This window comes from Gossypium arboreum, chromosome 3, assembly GCF_025698485.1.
Source record: "Gossypium arboreum isolate Shixiya-1 chromosome 3, ASM2569848v2, whole genome shotgun sequence".
NCBI lineage: Eukaryota > Viridiplantae > Streptophyta > Magnoliopsida > Malvales > Malvaceae > Gossypium > Gossypium arboreum.
The window spans coordinates 132070177-132087506 of record NC_069072.1 but is presented as its reverse complement, the minus strand read 5'-3'; the positions used below and the strand labels follow the sequence as shown (position 1 = coordinate 132087506).

The 17330-nt window shown below is 32.0% G+C and overlaps 1 protein-coding gene across 2 annotated transcripts; it reads right to left on the bottom strand.

Annotated features, from left to right (window-relative positions):
* Nucleotides 1-5652: 5652 nt before the first annotated feature.
* Nucleotides 5653-13167, bottom strand: LOC108489550 (squamosa promoter-binding-like protein 7). Of its 2 annotated transcripts, none has more exons than XM_017794187.2 (10): nt 12441-13167; nt 10043-10215; nt 9720-9934; nt 9541-9615; nt 9329-9436; nt 8656-8773; nt 8180-8315; nt 7674-7833; nt 6802-7368; nt 5653-6681 (listed from the first exon to the last, which is right to left on the bottom strand). In XM_017794187.2, exons 1-10 carry the CDS (start codon nt 13007-13009, stop codon nt 6604-6606), a joined length of 2199 nt encoding a protein of 732 aa, XP_017649676.2. In that variant the 5' UTR covers nt 13010-13167; the 3' UTR covers nt 5653-6603. The 2 variants fall into 2 exon arrangements, with proteins under 2 accessions (XP_017649676.2, XP_017649675.2); XM_017794186.2 differs by having other exon boundaries at nt 5653-6390.
* Between the last annotated feature and the right edge of the window lie 4163 nt (nt 13168-17330).

Genomic DNA, 17330 nt, shown 5'->3' with positions numbered 1-17330 from the left:
CGTTTTAGCTTATTTTCTTATAATTTTTATGTTTATGGATGCCTAATTCAAAGTTCTACATGTATGAGGTTAAAATGAAGAAAAATAGAAAATTGTTAGATATTGATTTAGTTGAATAAATTGAGGTTTTATGGGTTAAATTGATAGAAATTGAAGTTAGAAGTGAAAATTGAGTGATTTATTAAAAGAATTCTAAGTTAGGTTTAAATAGGGATTAAGTTGAATAGAGCTCAAAATTTATGTTTTATAATGAATTTTATGAGTTAGAAATTGTTAATGAGTTGATTAAAAGAGAATATGAAGCTTAAGTTAAAGAAAAAGATTAGTAATGGAAAAAGGACGAAATTGGAATTTTGTAAAAGTTTGATAGAAAGTGAAAATGTGTTTTATGAATTAGTATATTGATGATTTTAATTGTATGATTGTTAGTAGCAAACGTAGCACGGATACGTCATCAAAGAAGGAAAAGAGAAAGTGAACGAAGATATCGATTAAATTCAATAAATAGTGGTTTGTATTTCTATAAACCGAGCTTAATCGTTATTGCTATATTTGATATTTATATTGTATGAAAATGTGAATGAGGTAAGTATTTTTACCATATTGAAATGAATGTGATTTTGAATACCCTATTAATGATGTCGGGCTAGTCGGATATAGTTGACATGTCATAGGAATTGGAAGTATTGGGATATTCCGACATTGAGTCGATGAGACACTATGTGTCGACTATCGTTAAAGTTCGGATTTGTTCCGATGAAGTACTTTGTGTACTATAATGTTAAAGTTCGGATTTGTTCGATGAAGCACTATGTGCTTATCCCGAGTGTGGGTTGGATCCGTGTATCCGTTAGTATCCGAGTTATGTTAATAAGGGTAAATAAAGCAAAGGTTATTAAAGTCTTGATTGATATTGAATCATAGCAATAATGTGTTTGAATTACCATGTTTTAAAGTTGATTAAGCTATTGTTTATAGAAATACCATCGAGAGTATTCTCGTGTCACGGTTTGTTTCGTCTTGAGGCTAGGTCTGAAAGTATAAGGACTCAAAGATACAAGCCGATCCCGAACTCAAATTGGTGAAGTTTCTATCTTTTTGGAAAATGGCATTGTACCTAGGATGTCTTTTGGTCATTTTGAAAGTATCTAAGTTGTTAAGTGATATTTTGGTATGTTTTGTAAATGTTACCAAAACCTTAAGTAATATTTTATACGAAAACTGTTTAAAGGTTTCACCTTGGAAGAAAATTCTAAGATTTGGTCAAAAAGGAAAATTAAGTCCTCGTTTTATTGGGCCTTACGAAGTTATTGAGAGAATTGGACCAGTAGCGTATCGATTGGCCTTAGCTCCTGAACTACAGAAAATGCACGATGTCTTTCATGTTTCTATGCTAAGAAGATATCGATCGGATCCTTCACATGTTATTACGACCAAGAATGTAGAGATTCAACCTGACTTATCGTATGAAGAAGAACCAGTTGAGATTCTAGCACGAGAGGTAAAAGAAATACGTAATAAACGTATTCCTTTAGTAAAAGTGCTATGGCGAAGTCACAGTGTTGAAGGAGCTACATGAGAACCAAAAGAAACGATGAGATCTCAATACCCCTATCTCTTTTCAGGTAAATTTCGAGGACGAAATTTATTAAGGGGGAGAGAATTGTAATGAACCGAAAGTTACGGTATCGGAAATTGAGTCTTGAGTACTGTTTCCGTGAAATTAATTCATGAATATTTATTAGAAATATTTATGAATTATAGTTGAATGGTTATTTAGTGTTTAATTAAGTGAAGTAGCTTGAATTTAGTTTAAAGGACTAAATTGCATACGGTATAAAAGTTTAATTATAGATTAAAGATTAGTAAAGGGACTAATCTAGCAATTAGACCCTAAGTGCCATGTGTGTGAATGTATGATATAACATGTGTAATAGTTGGTAAAGATATTAAATGTGTTAAAGTAGTTTTTCTTATAGATTAAGTTATTTTATTAGAATAATATTATATTATTAATATTATTATATTGAATATAGATTTATGAGTAAGTTAAAAAAAAGAAAGAAAGATAGAAAGAGTTACAGAGAGCAAACGTGAGAAAGAAAGAAAGAAAGAAAGAAATAGAAAAGGGAAATTTGAGGATTAAGGCCCTAAAGCTTGATTGGTAAGATGTTTTAGCTTATTTTCTTATAATTTTTATGTTTATGGATGCCTAATTCAAAGTTCTACATGTATGAAGTCAAAATGAAGAAAAATAGAAAATTTTTAGATATTGATTTAGTTGAATAAATTGAGGTTTTATGGGTTAAATTGATAGAAATTGAAGTTAGAAGTGAAAATTGAGTGATTTATTAAAAGAATTCTAAGTTAGGTTTAAATAGGGATTAAGTTGAATAGAGCTCAAAATTTATGTTTTATAATGAATTTTATGAGTTAGAAATTGTTAATGAGTTGATTAAAAGAGAATATGAAGCTTAAGTTAAAGAAAAAAGATTAGTAATGGAAAAAGGACGAAATTGGAATTTTTGTAAAAGTTTGATAGAAAGTGAAATGTGTTTTATGAATTAGTATATTGATGATTTTTAATTGTATGATTGTTAGTAGCAAACGTAGCACCGGATACGTCATCAAAGAAGGGAAAAGAGAAAGTGAACGAAGATATCGATTAAATTCAATAAATAGTGGTTTGTATTTCTATAAACCGAGCTTAATCGTTATTGCTATATTTGATATTTATATTGTATGAAAATGTGAATGAGGTAAGTATTTTTACCATATTGAAATGAATGTGATTTTGAATACCCTATTAATGATTGTCGGGCTAGTCGGATATAGTTGACATGTCATAGGAATTGGAAGTATTGGGATATTCGACATTGAGTCAATGAGACACTATGTGTCGACTCTTTCGTTAAAGTTCCAGATTTGTTCCGATGAAGTACTTTGTGTACTATAATGTTAAAGTTCGGATTTGTTCGATGAAGCACTATGTGCTTATCCCGTAGTGTGGGTTGGATCCGTGTATCCGTTAGTATCCGAGTTATGTTAATAAGGGTAAATAAAGTAAAGGTTATTAAAGTCTTGATTGATATTGAATCATAGCAATAATGTGTTTGAATTACCATGTTTTAAAGTTGATTAAGCTATTGTTTATAGAAATACCACTGAGAGTATTCTCAGCGACGGTTTGTTTCGTCGTGCTTGCAGCTAGGTATGAAAGTATAAGGACTCAAACATACAAGCCGATCCCGAACTCAAATTGGTGAAGTTTCTATCTTTTTGGAAAATGGCATTGTACCTAGGATGTCTTTTGGTCATTTTGAAAGTATCTAAGTTGTTAAGTGGTATTTTGGTATGTTTTGTAAATGTTACCAAAACCTTAAGTATGGTATGTTTTGATATGTTAGTGAAGAGTAATAAGAGGAGGTGTTGGTAAATATTGTAGAGAGAAGAAATGAAGATGTTATAAACTTAGTTATCAATATTTTATACTAAAACAGATTTGGACAGTAACAGTAGTCCAACTTTGAAAATATACCAAAAATAGTATAAAGTGAATTAGATGATGAATAAAATATGTAATTGAAGCTTAATGAATCTATTTTTATATGGAAGAAACAAAATAGGTAAAAGAGTTGTTTTTATGAGATATTTACGTTTTGGTGAAACAGGATTAGAACAATTTCTGGATTTCATGTTTTGACTTTAGAAATTCACCATAAATTGTGTATTAAGAATTAGGACTCAAACTTTATATGTATGGATTCCTTATTGAGTATATGTTTAATTGAAACAAATGGCATAATCATTGGATTTCTGTACAGGAAGAAATTTGATTCGTAGTGCACAAGGGTCAGAGTAGCCGAACCCTGAAACAGGGGAGACTTTTTCTAATAAACTGTACTAATTGGCCTGACCAAAAATTCTAGAAAAAAATTAGTAAGTAGATATATGAGTCTAGTTTCAGGGAAAATTTACGGAATTAGATTTCGAGTTTCATAACTCGAGATATGATTTTTTTAGCGACCGTGACGCAGATGGATAGTTTACTACGAAAACTGTTTAAGTGCTAAGATAAGTTTTGTAATGTCTCCTGCTTGACTCCGGCAACGGTCTCGGGTAGGGGGACGTTACATAAAGACTAATTTTTTCATTTTTTAAGTAGAGAAAGTAAAATACAATTTGACTCTTAATATAAAGTCCTCCATAATATTTTTACTGTTTATTACAATATATAAAAGAAAAAAACAGCAACAAATTGTAGCATGAGTCTTGAGAGGTTTAATTAAATATTTAAAGAAATTTAATGTGAATTTAAAACATATATATATGTTTAATTTAAAATTTAAAATATTATGAGAATTTTAATTAGAATTTTTAAAAAATATATTAGAGGTATAATTGAAACTTTTAAAAATATTAAATCGCTAAATTTAAAATTTTAAAATATTTAAGATAATTAGAATTTTTTAAAAATAATAAAGGTATAAAACTGAAATTAACAAATTTAAAATTATAAAAATTATAAAATTAAAATTAATCAAATTAAAATATAGATACCGCTTAAATAATCTAATAGCAAAGTTTAACTCTCATTATCACCTAACCTAACATTTTCATTATCACCTAACCTAACATTTTTTCCACCGCTCAACCTCTCCCTATATTTTCACTTCCATTTGGCTAACTTCTAAAATTTGAGTTTATAACTTCAAGATAAAGAAATTTTTGAGAATTAAATTAATAGAATTTGTAAATATTGAGGGTTAAATTTATTAAATTATGTAAAATTAAGATCTAATTGATAGGCTGTATAAACATTAAGTATTAAATGTTATATAAATATTTAAAAATTATGTCATCATTTTCGTTAACAATTTAAAGGTGAGTGATTTATCCATTAGAATTACTAAAATAAAACCAATCAAAATATTAGTGATGAAGTTGAAAGTAATTGTAATTTGTTGACTAAAACACACACTAATAATTGGATGGTGTTTGGATGAAAAATTTTAAGATTCTAGCACTTTAGAATTTATAATTTCAAATTGCTAGGATCTGCAATTGCTTTGTTTGAATAAATAATTGATTAAAAAATGATGTTACTTAAAATTTACAAATTAAAAAATAATTATATTAAAATAATAATATAAAAAATATTCAATAAGGATATTGTCAAAATTTTAAAAAAATTATAAATATTTTTAATAAAATAAAATTTTAAATATATTATAATTAAATTAAATTAATTTTTAAAGTTTGAATTTTTGTCTTATAATGGGATCAAATGTAATAAATCAAATAAAATTAAGAGGAAATCTGAAAACCACCTACTTAGGTGGAATTGGAACAAATAAAATTCCCATATAAAATTACTCAAAAACTTTAAATTTCTCCAATATAGTTATCTAAATAAGTAAATTCAAATTCTTCACACAAACACACCCTAATGATACAATTTACTCATAAATTTATTATTTTACATATTCTATTAACATTTGTTCAACTATAACTTTTATTTAAATATTTTTAATTAATGGACTTCAAGTTGGAGTGGCATTAGGAACTTGTACATCAAGAGCATTAAAAATTAAGATATGGTTGAGCAAATACTATTCAGTTTCAGCTTCAGGGGCAGTTCGTTTACAACTGTTTTATTTCTCTCGGAACATGGAGAACGCTTTGTTAATCATTTATGAATACAACACTAGTTATAATACACCCAAATTTGCTTAGCAATGATAAATTTTAAGATTTTACAATGTTATATCAAATATTACCCTCATTCATATTACATTCAACAACCTTCATGCTTCCAGATGCCCCATTTTGCCAGACACGTGACAATGTTACCCGAACTCTGATTCTCTAAATATATGAAAACACTTGAGAGAAACAAATTGAGTCTATCCCTGACGGGCAAATACCTGTACCTGATACTCTGAATCCAGGTAGCATGTGTCGAGGAGCAAAATGACAAGGCTGAAGCTTTCGGACAGATTGATGTCACCGGATCAAGAACATACATTCAAGTATTTACATATGAGATCGGTGCATAACTCAATTTTGTTCGAGACCTCATTCGATCATGTAAGACCGTTTCGACAAACACCTGCGTATCGTTACAGCAAACTCACCAACCCTGTTAGGGTGGAGAAAGACTGCACAGATCCCCAAGCAAATAGCAGCAGTAGCAACTACAAATAAGGCGGGACAAGATCTCAATGTTGTGGTGGCAAAAATGGTACTACACGATTTTCTGGGGCGCTCCTTGCTAAGGTTCACATTCATAACAATTTCTTTGTTTAAAAGCGGAACAGTCTCACTTCGAGTCAAAGTAGTTGATGCCATCATTGTTTGGAATTTAGCATTAGTCCTTTCCCCCAAGTCCTGCAAATAAAACATCATTATTAGAAGCAAAATATGTATTATATGTAAAAGCTGTATAAATGACATTGGAGATTTCCAAAACCCCTCTAATACTCTCCTCAACGGTGTCTTATCTTTCATAACGGAACATGTGCGTTCCTCAGTAGCCAAAATGAAGACAATGCAAACTTATGTTACTTGGACTTGCAGTAAGTGTCAGATACTAGTATGTTCTCAAAACACAATTTCTTCCAGTCCATATCTCCATACCCATGTCCTAATAAGCACAGAACACGACTGTGGAACAGGGTACTTTAATAAAAAAGAGAAGTCAGAACAACATGCATATTACAAAGATATACAAAACCATTGTGCTTAAATTAAAAGAAAGAAAATTATATTGGCGTATGCAACAAAATTCTCAGTCCTCACCTGAGAACCATTTGGGACAAATAGGCCATCATTTTTTAAGCTGCTCTGAGAATTCCATTTTCCTTCTTGCTCGATGTACTTTGAAAGAAGCACTGGCCTTTCACCTTCTTGAAGCTTGTTTTTAAGGATATCTCTAGCGTAATCCATATACTTCTTTAATAACCTTGTATCAGGATCATCGGTTCCATTAAACCCAGCCTCCTCCACCACATTCTTAAGATTTTGTAAGACTTTCTTCAAAATGACCGTTGATTTGTTTTGTATGAGAAAATTCAATAAACAATTGAATCTCTGAATTTGAGAAGAAGCCATAGTTTCTTGAAAATTCTCCGATTTAGGCTCCCTCAATAACCATGCTATATCTAAAACAAGTTCAGAATATGCCTTTTGTCGCAAAGTTGATGTTTCACATGACGACTTATTGGCAGAAATCTGTGATCCTCCCCAAAAAAGAGAGGCATCAAACCCCTGCTCAAATCCCTGCTGTATCACCTTCATCTCAGAACAAACGTCCTTGTCCCCAATTAGGACGGGAATAAAATTTGATAATCCAGACTGATTCTCAACCTAGAAAACAAATCCATAAATTTTATTAAAGAAAAAATGCCCCAGTATGACAAATATATTATGTTAAAACCTCACTCAGATTGATACTAATTTGTCGTATCTCATCTTGGGGAAGAAAAAAAGGTTATTTCATATAATTGTAATAATCTTATAGCCTGATGGCAATAGCCAAAAAAAAAGTATTGAATGCAAGTCCTCTATCCATTTTGACAAGATGGACAAGCACGGATTTTAAAATGTAATGCTTTGTCAAATTTCTCTGAGAAGAAACCCAAATATTGAGATAGAACTTTCACGATACCCACCTCAATGAATACGGGGCCAAAGAGATCTGATTCAGTTTGAGGGACGTATATTTTGTATAATTGATGATCACAACTAGAAGAACCCTCTGTAGCATTGACATGTGCGGAAGCAAGACAATAATCATACGGTAGATACCTTCCAGCAAAAGATACTAGAAACCTGGAAATAATTATCATCTTTCTTAAGCATTATATTACAACAGTAGACCATTCTGGCACAACACAAAAGAAGAGTTGAAATATATAAATAGGTCCAATACGATCTACCTGCCACCCTTCCCCAAAAAAAATATTAAGTAATAAAACCACCGTCATTAATGATAACAATGATGCCCTGAAATTTCAAAGAAATGTCCCATATAGCCCCAACCTATAAACTTCAATCTCATGCAGAAAAAAACGGATCATATACGGGAGATGAGGGATTATAGAAGAGTTGCCAACAAAAGAAGGAAAAAATGAAATAAAGGCAAGAAAGAGAAGAAAAAAGAAGGTATTGTCCGTACTGAAGTTTGGGCTGCAGCAAATTACTTCCACAAGCAACAAACTCCATTGGCTTGCCAGCCTCAAAACATGAAGGATGAACATAATGAAGTCTTGGGGCCTGCACCCCCATGTCAAGTTTCACCAAAGAACTTCCACCTACACACACAAGAGACCTTAATCACACTTCGAGGACTGAGACGACTAAATAAATCAAATGCAGCCACCTAGAAGACTGAAGAATTTAAACCAGGAACAAGGCATTGTAGAATAGATATGAAATCAAGCCTAATCCACTAAAGAATCTTAAATCCTGCAACTTGCACACATCTTGGTTGAAGGTAGCAAATGACCACACATGATGATCAAATTCACCCACTCTACATTATCTTCCAGAAATTTTAATCATCCACTTAAAGGCTTTTCAAATGCGTTAAAATGTTAAATAAAATGGAAATCATGTGTTAGGTTGTTAGTGAAATTTACATTTTATTCTTACCTTTACTGGTACGGAAAATCATGTTGTTAAGATGAATAGTCATGAGGCCTCTCCCATGCAGCATCCTTCCAGGTGTAAAGACAAAGTCATGCATGTAGGTCATTGGATTTTCAGATAACTGTTTGAAAGAAGAAAAAATGAGGTTAATTTCCTGACGAATCTGCCTAAAACTTGAGAGAGGGACAGAACTGCACGGTCATTGGGTTTAGGGTTTGAAAGAAGAAAAAATGAGGTTAATTAATCAAAATGTTTGCCTGAATTCACATTGACTATTGACATTAAGGGAATACAAATCAGGGCATAAAAAATTCGAGAACAAGACAAATTTTTCTTAAACTTCTACGAAGTAGATATTCATGAAGATAATTCTTGCTTCGCATCCACAGTAAGCATCAAATTTCCTCCGTTATAATATATTGTATCTTATGTACATTCTAAGTTATTTAATCTAATAAACCATAATACCAAATAATAATTGTTGCGGATAAATACATATTAAAACTCAAGACTTCTAGAAACCATGTAGTTAAGGAAATGTAAACAAATAATTTTCTCTTATGTTATTGGCTTCAAATTCGACTATGATGTGTGTGATGACGAGTCTGCCTGGTCAAATATAGACCTGATATAAGCTAAAATGATTTAAATTAAAGCCAACTGATTGAACCATTACCTTCATCCACATATTCTTTGGCATTGAAATAAACACAGTCAAGATTGTGCAACCAGGGCGGATGTAGCCTTCCAACTCAACAGGCATATCAGCCAACCATTGAAAAATCTGCAATTAATTTAACCATATATCAATCAATTCCTCAGGTCTCTAACAACAAAAATGGTTATATTTATTTAAATACTAAACTGTAAGAATATTCTTTAAAATACTTGGTGCCGAAGTCTTCGTGGGAATTCTGCCGGATTCCAATCATAAAGCTTGAATGACATCCTGCCTGTAGGGCACTACAATGAAACACAAAATCAGTATATATATTACCGGCAAGCTTCCTCCTATGAACAAAATTGAATGTACAACACAGCTAGCATATAAAAATCAAAGAACCCACCATGGATGAGTAAGCAGTCCTATTGTCATGGTAAGAAGTAGAAATGGAAAACTTCAAGTCCTCTTTCCCTCCATCAGTTCCTGTGTCAATAAGAGCTACAGTGCTATCATTATTAACAGTCTGCAACATGGGAGCTGAGCAATCTGCAGAAACAAGCCCATCCTCAGACTCAAAGGGAGGTTCTTCGGCTGTCTGGCCACTCAAGCTTAAATCATCTGTATATCACAAATAATAAATTATTTTCAACAAGGAAAAATTACAGGTCCTACGAGAAAGGATCATTCAATTCCACAACAAGCTGCCATAAATCAAATTTATAGAACCTTTTCCTGCTTCACCATCACAAGCAATGTCTTCACTTTGCACAGCCCCTAGAGATTCTTTGTTGACTTCAGTCTTAGAACCAACAGGCTTCCTTCGCCGCCTATTGTTATGACGCTCTAGTTTCCTTCGACAACTTCTTTTACCTTCATCAAAATCCGACAACAGGTGAAACCTGACAAGTAATTGATAGGCAAATAAACATTTTAATACAAGAAATACCAATAACAAAAAAATAATAATAAAGGAAGAAAGAAAAGATACAGTAAGGTTCAAGCTGCAACATTTAACCAAAAATAACCATTCATTGTCTAAACTCTAAAAATTAAAAAAATATATATCACTCCTAGTTCTAGTCTTCCATTAACCAAAAACACTAAGATAATATTTGGAAAACCACCTAGTAACTGGATTTGGGTGTAATTACTTGTAATTACACAATGATAGTATGTTTGGATAACTACTGTGATTGATGGGTCCCACCGAATTGGATGTAATTGAAGCACCCCAATTACACTTTTCAATTCTTAGGGGGAGGGTGAGAATTAGAATAATTACACAAGTAATTACACTCAAATCCAATTTTAAAAAAAAAAATTTATACAATTTATAAAAATTATATTATAAGAATGAACACATATGAGTGTCCGAGATAATTATGGAAAAAATTTTCTTATATTATAAATCCTAAAAAAATTATTATAAAAATAATTTGTGTCTTTTATAAAGTTATAACAAAAATATATATTATTTAAATCTGAAAAATTTAAAGTTATGACCAAAAGTTTATTATAAAAATAATTTACATGTTATAAAAGTGTTATAATTTATTTATTTATAAAAAGTCATGGCCAAAAAGAATGGCCATAACTTATTTATATGTCCATGCAATATATTATAAAAATAGTATACTTATTCATAAAAAATTGTTATAGTTATTTTTATCATAACTTATTTATAAAAATAACTTTCTAAAATTATTACAAAAATTATATTATTTATAAGAAGTGTTATAAAAGGTTTAAACAATTTATAAAAGAAATTTATAAATGTTAAATATTATAAAGTTTATATCATTTTTACTTAATTTACGTATTATAAAAAGGGGTATAATCTAGCATAAGTCTTTCTCCAAATTAAGTTTTTATAATTAAAGCTACAAACTATCTAGACTATGAACCCAAATATATTAAGGTCAATGCTAATTATGCAAATAGAAAAAGTTATTCTTGCATCACATCATGGGATATGATACCATTTGAGAGAATGATGTCAGACACAAGAATCATAGACAGCTCGCAAACTATTTACTTTAAAGACATTTAAGGCTTCGAAATATGGTTGAGAAGAGATTTATCGTTCTAAAAAAATGCTTCCCATGTTAACAACACTACCTTAGTCTAGCATTAAAAAAAAGGTTGGATCGTACTACCATGTAGCATATTTCATAACTTCAATGATAGGTGAAATTGAGATGATCCATACTTCAAAGACTACATGAAAAAAAGGAGATCTTAATTATCTTAATGATGCAAATTCAAATTCAGACGATGATTAACTCGATCAAGGAAAAATAGATGATGATAAGGAGCATATGTTATATAATATTTTTTTTGTTTTTTTACTAGTAATAATATTATCAACTACTTTTTAGACTAACATAAAATATATGATGATTTTATTTTAATTTATTTATTTATTTAGAACTTATTTTTATCATGCTAATAATTTTTATATTAATTAATCTTTTTAAAACTATAACTTATGTAATTATATAATTACAATTTGAACTATCAAATATGAAATATGATATTGGGAATTACAATGTTTTTCACTTTATCAGCCAAAAACATCTAAGGAATTACAATTCTTTGTAATTACAAAAGAGGATAGTAATTACAGTGTCATTCAATTACTCTGTGTTATCCAAACACATCCTAATACAATGTTTAGGAACATGAATTTGAAGGCTTGGATTTGGAATGCATTTGCTATATAAATTGTGAGAAATATACGCATACATTATGTATTAGTTAATTGAGATTCAATAGATTATATATTTGAAAGGCATCCAACTATCTACTCTGTTAAATATCTATAGGAATCAAAATCCAATCTTAAGTTACCAAAGACTACCTAATTGTAATCTGCAAATGCCATTAGACTGGGAAAGACAAGAAATTGAATTACAACTTCATGGCAACACTCGATTGTTACTTTCTCTATTTATTTTCGGAAAAATTAAATGTAATTTTAATTATGCCTTCAATCAAACAAAAAAAAAAAAAAACACTCAACAATCAACAATTAAGTATAATTCATAAGCAGATAAACTTCAGCTTAAGGCAGTGTTAAAAAAATTAGCAGAAAAATAAGAAAAGAGAGTCAAATAGAGCTTACTTGCCACACTGTTGGCAATATCTCTTGCTTTCACCATTGATCAAAACGGTGCTCGAGTTCGCACACTGGAGACAAACTCGATGCCTTCTATGGTAACCTTTAAGTTCAGCAATATCCGCTTCGCAAGCCGGAACTTGGCACCGAGACGTCCCTGACCCGACCCGTCCAATTCGGGCTCGCTTCTTTCCCGGAGCCCCCGCCTCTTCTTCTTCAAGCTTCTCCATTTGCTCGTCAATCTCGGGGCAAGCGCAAGGCACTCGACCAGCTAGAAAATTCGAACAAGTCATCCTCGGGTCCCGCTTCCTGACACGATCGGGTCCGGACACTGGCTCCGGATCCGGATCCGGGACTGAAGGAGACGCTTCAAACGGGGGAGGATACATGTTACCGTCGTCAAGGGAGATAGAGAAGTGATCATCTAAGGTGAAGTCCAGGAGATCGCCCCAGTCCCAAACGGAGGAAGAAGAGAGGTCGGGTTCGGTCACCGGAAGATGCACATCCATTTGGGGATCCTTAGACCGAGGAGAGCCACGTGGCGTTGTGTTGGGAGAAGATGCAGGTTGTTCCATGACAACAAAAACCCTAGTTAGGTTAGGTGGGTGGTTCGATTAGTTGACGGAGACGCTACGAATAAACCGGTAGGTCTGGTCTAATTAATTAATTTTTAAAAATATCTTCTTCTTCTTCTTTTAACTTTTAGTGTTTCTTTTGCTTCATTTTTTGTGAAATGAATAAATAATGTTTGAAATGACGAAAATGTTGTAAATTTTCAAAAAAAATTCAAAAGAAATTTCCACTATTTCCATAGATAGGAAATAGGTCGAATTATCAATAAAAAAATAAGTTGATTAATTTATAAATCAATATATATCGATTGAATCAATTTTATATAATTTTTAATAATTTATTTAATTAAATTAATTAAATCAATAAAATTAATCAAATCAAAAATCAATAGCTTATAGAGTTAAATTACATATATAGTTCTAAAAACCTCAAAAATTTTATTTCATAACTCAAATGCAACTTAATATAAACACTAAAGCCACCAAAGGCCCGAAAGCAAGAGACCAAAATGTCCCAAACATAACAAAACAATGACCAAGCTTACTCTCAACCCAAAGAACACAAATTGCGAGTTTCGTGTTTTTCCATTTTATGGTTTTAATAAATTGTGATTGATAAAAATAATATTATTAAAAATGTTATTTACAATGTTTGATATATTAAAAATTTTGATTAAAATCTTAAGAAAATGATAGTTTAGTACTTTCAATATTTTCTTAGAAATGTAATGTTATTTTACAAAATTAACCTTACTAAATAAAAGATAATTCACATGTATTTTAATATTTTTAATAATATTTTATTAACAAATATTCAAATTAATTCAAAAGGTATGATTTTACTCGTTTGAACTGAATCCATTACATGAATGCGTTTGAAAAATAGCTTACATATTAACTCAAGATAGTGAAGATATGCAACATTTTTTCTCATTGCATTGTATGTATAAATTCAAGTGTATTTCTATATTGTATATATGTCTTGAAATTATCTTTATACTAAAATTTGATATCAATGAAAAATATGTTTTTAAAAAATATAAGAAAAGAAAATATGAATTGTTGATACAATGTACAATAAGGAGGAGGATGTGGTGGTGGAGAAGAGATCGGTTCACCTAATGAGACAAACAGCCGAAAAGGGATAAGATGATAGTTTGAAAACTAAGAAGAGAGCTAGAGAGAAAGAATGCTTCAAGGTTACTAGAGAGGCCGAAAAGGATCCCTTTATCATCATATGGGAGGATATATATAGTGAAGATCCTCTTGTCTGCTAATGTGACATGATAGGCCGTTGTAGAGAATTGCCATCAAAGTGTGCAATGGGTGCAAGACGTGCGAGATGGGCTCCGTATGTCCCATTCTATTAATGATAGTATGAGGTTGTTACGCTTAGGTGGAGTCCATTAATCATTAGAGGCGTGTTCACACTTATAAAGTGGGTGCCTCTCAAGGACACTTATAAAGTGTGGGTAGTATAGGCCCCCAAGGAGTGAGCGGGTACTCTAGGTTCCATGCTTAGGTCGAGAGATCCGAGGTGGCTGGTCATCAAGATGCCCGGGTGGAATCAGAGAATTAGCTACAGACACTTTTCAAATATCTTGTTATCACGACATGTGAGATATAACATATAAACCTAATAATACCACACTTGTATGACTATTAAAAGTTGGGGAAAGGATATGCAAAGTAAAGTTTGTGGAATAAGAACAAAAATAAAAACTTACTTTGAAACAATGAATGATTGGTTTCAGTAAATAGAGATCCATTTTGTTTCCATTTTCATGGTGTTAAATATGACTCTTATTTTCAGTCAAATTTGAAAAATAGTCTTTCAGTTAAACTCTGTTTACTTGTTTCAATCAAACACTGATTAATTTAGATTATTTTACTATTATTTGACTTATGAACTTAGCCTATAAATAGGCTCTTTTACAACCTTAGAAGTTACACTCATTAGAGATTAAAACTCATAACACATTTAGAGAATTTTATGTTTACGTTTTGTGGGTTCTTTGTTTTCGGGTTTTTGGGGTTTAGTTTTTATCTCCATCTTTTGTACTCTTCGTTCTTTTGCCATTATAGTAAAATTATCTTTGCCCGTGGCTTTTTATTCTCTTTGGAGGGGTTTTTCCACGTTAAATTTGTGTGTTCAATTTCTCAATTTATTCTGCTATTTTCTTGTTCGTTACTTAATCGGGTCGAAATCCTAACAAGTGGTATCAGAGCTAGTTCAATTTTCATAGATCAGCCCGTTCAGAGATGACAACGACAAGGTTTGAAATTGAGAAGTGTGATGGTGAGACAAATTTCAATCTGTGGCAAGTTCGGATGATGACAATTCTAGTTCAATCAGGCTTGAAAAAGGTTGTTATCGGGAAAAAGCCTGAGAATCTAAATAAAACAGAATGGGAAGAGCTTGATGAAAAAGCTTTATCTGCAATCCAGTTGTGCCTCACGAATACGGTATTGCAGGAGGTATTGATGGAGAAGACCTCATCTACCTTGTGGAAAAAGTTAGAAACTCTTTATGCGACTAAGTCCCTGGCTAACCGTTTAGTGTTGAAACAACGTCTATTTACGTTTCACATGAACGAAGGTGAGCTTCTTAGAGATCATATCAGTCAATTCATTACTCTTTTAAATGTTGAGGTTTATATTGACGATGAATATCAAGCTATGCTATTATTGCGCTCTTTACCCCCTTCATACAAGTCTTTCAGGGAGACCCTGATTTATGGCAAAGACAAACTCTCGTTTGAAGATGTGAAGGGTCATTTGTTTAGTAGAGACAAACTCGACAATGAGCTTCATTTGGATAGTAAGACAGATAGGCAAGCTTCCGTTTTGGTAGCATCAAAGAAACGAGATAAAAGGTGTCGCTATTGTAAAAAGTTAGGTCACGTCAAAGCAGATTGTTATAAACTGCGAAATAAAAAAGCTGCTGAGAGTAACGAGGAAGATGTAGCTGGTGCTAATTTGGCCGATGAAAATGGGGATGATTTCTTGTTAGTGTCAACAAGTGATAACACCAAGCTCACGTCCGAGTGGATCCTAGATTCAGGATGTTCTTTCCACATGTGTCCCAATAGAGAATGGTTCTCCACATACAGTTCGATTGAAGGTGGAGTTATGCGCATGGGAAACAATTCATCTAGTAAGGTAATTGGTATTGGTACTGTTAAAATTAATATGCACGATGGAACGATTAGGACACTCTCAGATGTCAGATATGTACCTGATTTACGAAAGAATCTCATCTCGTTAAGTATTTTAGACTTGAAAGGATGCAAAATCAACATCGAGTCGAGCGGTATTAAAGTATCTTGTGGAGCTCTCGTTTTGTTAAAAGGTAAAAGAACCGGCAGTCTTTATATTCTGGAAGGTTATACAGTGACCGGTGAAATCGGACGTCCCTCGTCCCTCGTCCGTTACTAGTTGAAGTCAACTTGTTTGGAGCGGAGGCAACTTGGTCATAGGAGGGAAAAAGGTATGACTGTTTCGTTGAAGAGAGGTTCTCTTTTAGATGCAGATTTTGAAAAGTTAGGGCACTGTGTTCGTGAAAATCAGACCCGGGTTAGTTTTGATTTGGCAGTGTACAAGTCGAAGGCTAGAAGTCTTCCAGTTTCTAAGCACAAATTCGACTCAGTTAATTCTCTGCATAGTTCAAGATAGGCTCGTGGCGGACTTTGGCAAAGATGGCATTGTAGAAATATGAGTCAAGGTGGAGATTTGTTAAATATGACTCCTATTTTCAGTCAAATTTGAAAAATAGTCTTTCAGTTAAACTCTGTTTACTTGTTTCAATCAAACACTGATTAATTTAGATTATTTTACTATTATTTGACTTATGAACTTAGCCTATAAATAGGCTCTTTTACAACCTTAGAAGTTACACCCATTAGAGATTAGAACTCATAACACATTTAGAGAATTTTGTGTTTACGTTTTGTGGGTTCTTTGCTTTTGGGTTTTTGGGGTTTAGTTTTTATCTCCATCTTTTGTACTCTTCGTTCTTTTGCCATTATAGTAAAATTATCTTTACCCGTGGTTTTTTATCCTCTTTGGAGGGGTTTTTCCACGTTAAATTTGTGTGTTCAATTTCGCAATTTATTCTGCTATTTTCTTATTCGTTACTTAATCGGGTCGAAATCCTAACACATGGAAAATAGAAAATGTTGAAACTAGGTTCACTGGTTGTATTCATTTTAAAGATTGTGGATTCATATCATTGAGTGAGGCTCCGTAAACGTAGGGAAATAAAACTGTATAATCAGTTTGCAACCTCCTATTTTTTGTTCTATTTTTCGTAGTGCTTGAAAAA

Coding starts and splice junctions, on each gene's coding strand:
- LOC108489550 (XM_017794186.2), bottom strand. CDS start 13,009: ATGGAACAACCTGCATCTTCTCCCAACACAACGCCACGTGGCTCTCCT. Junction 9,437..9,540: donor CACGAAGACTTCGGCACCAA/GTATTTTAAAGA, acceptor AATTAATTGCAG/ATTTTTCAATGGTTGGCTGA. Junction 6,391..6,801: donor TTGTCCCAAATGGTTCTCAG/GTGAGGACTGAG, acceptor TTTTATTTGCAG/GACTTGGGGGAAAGGACTAA.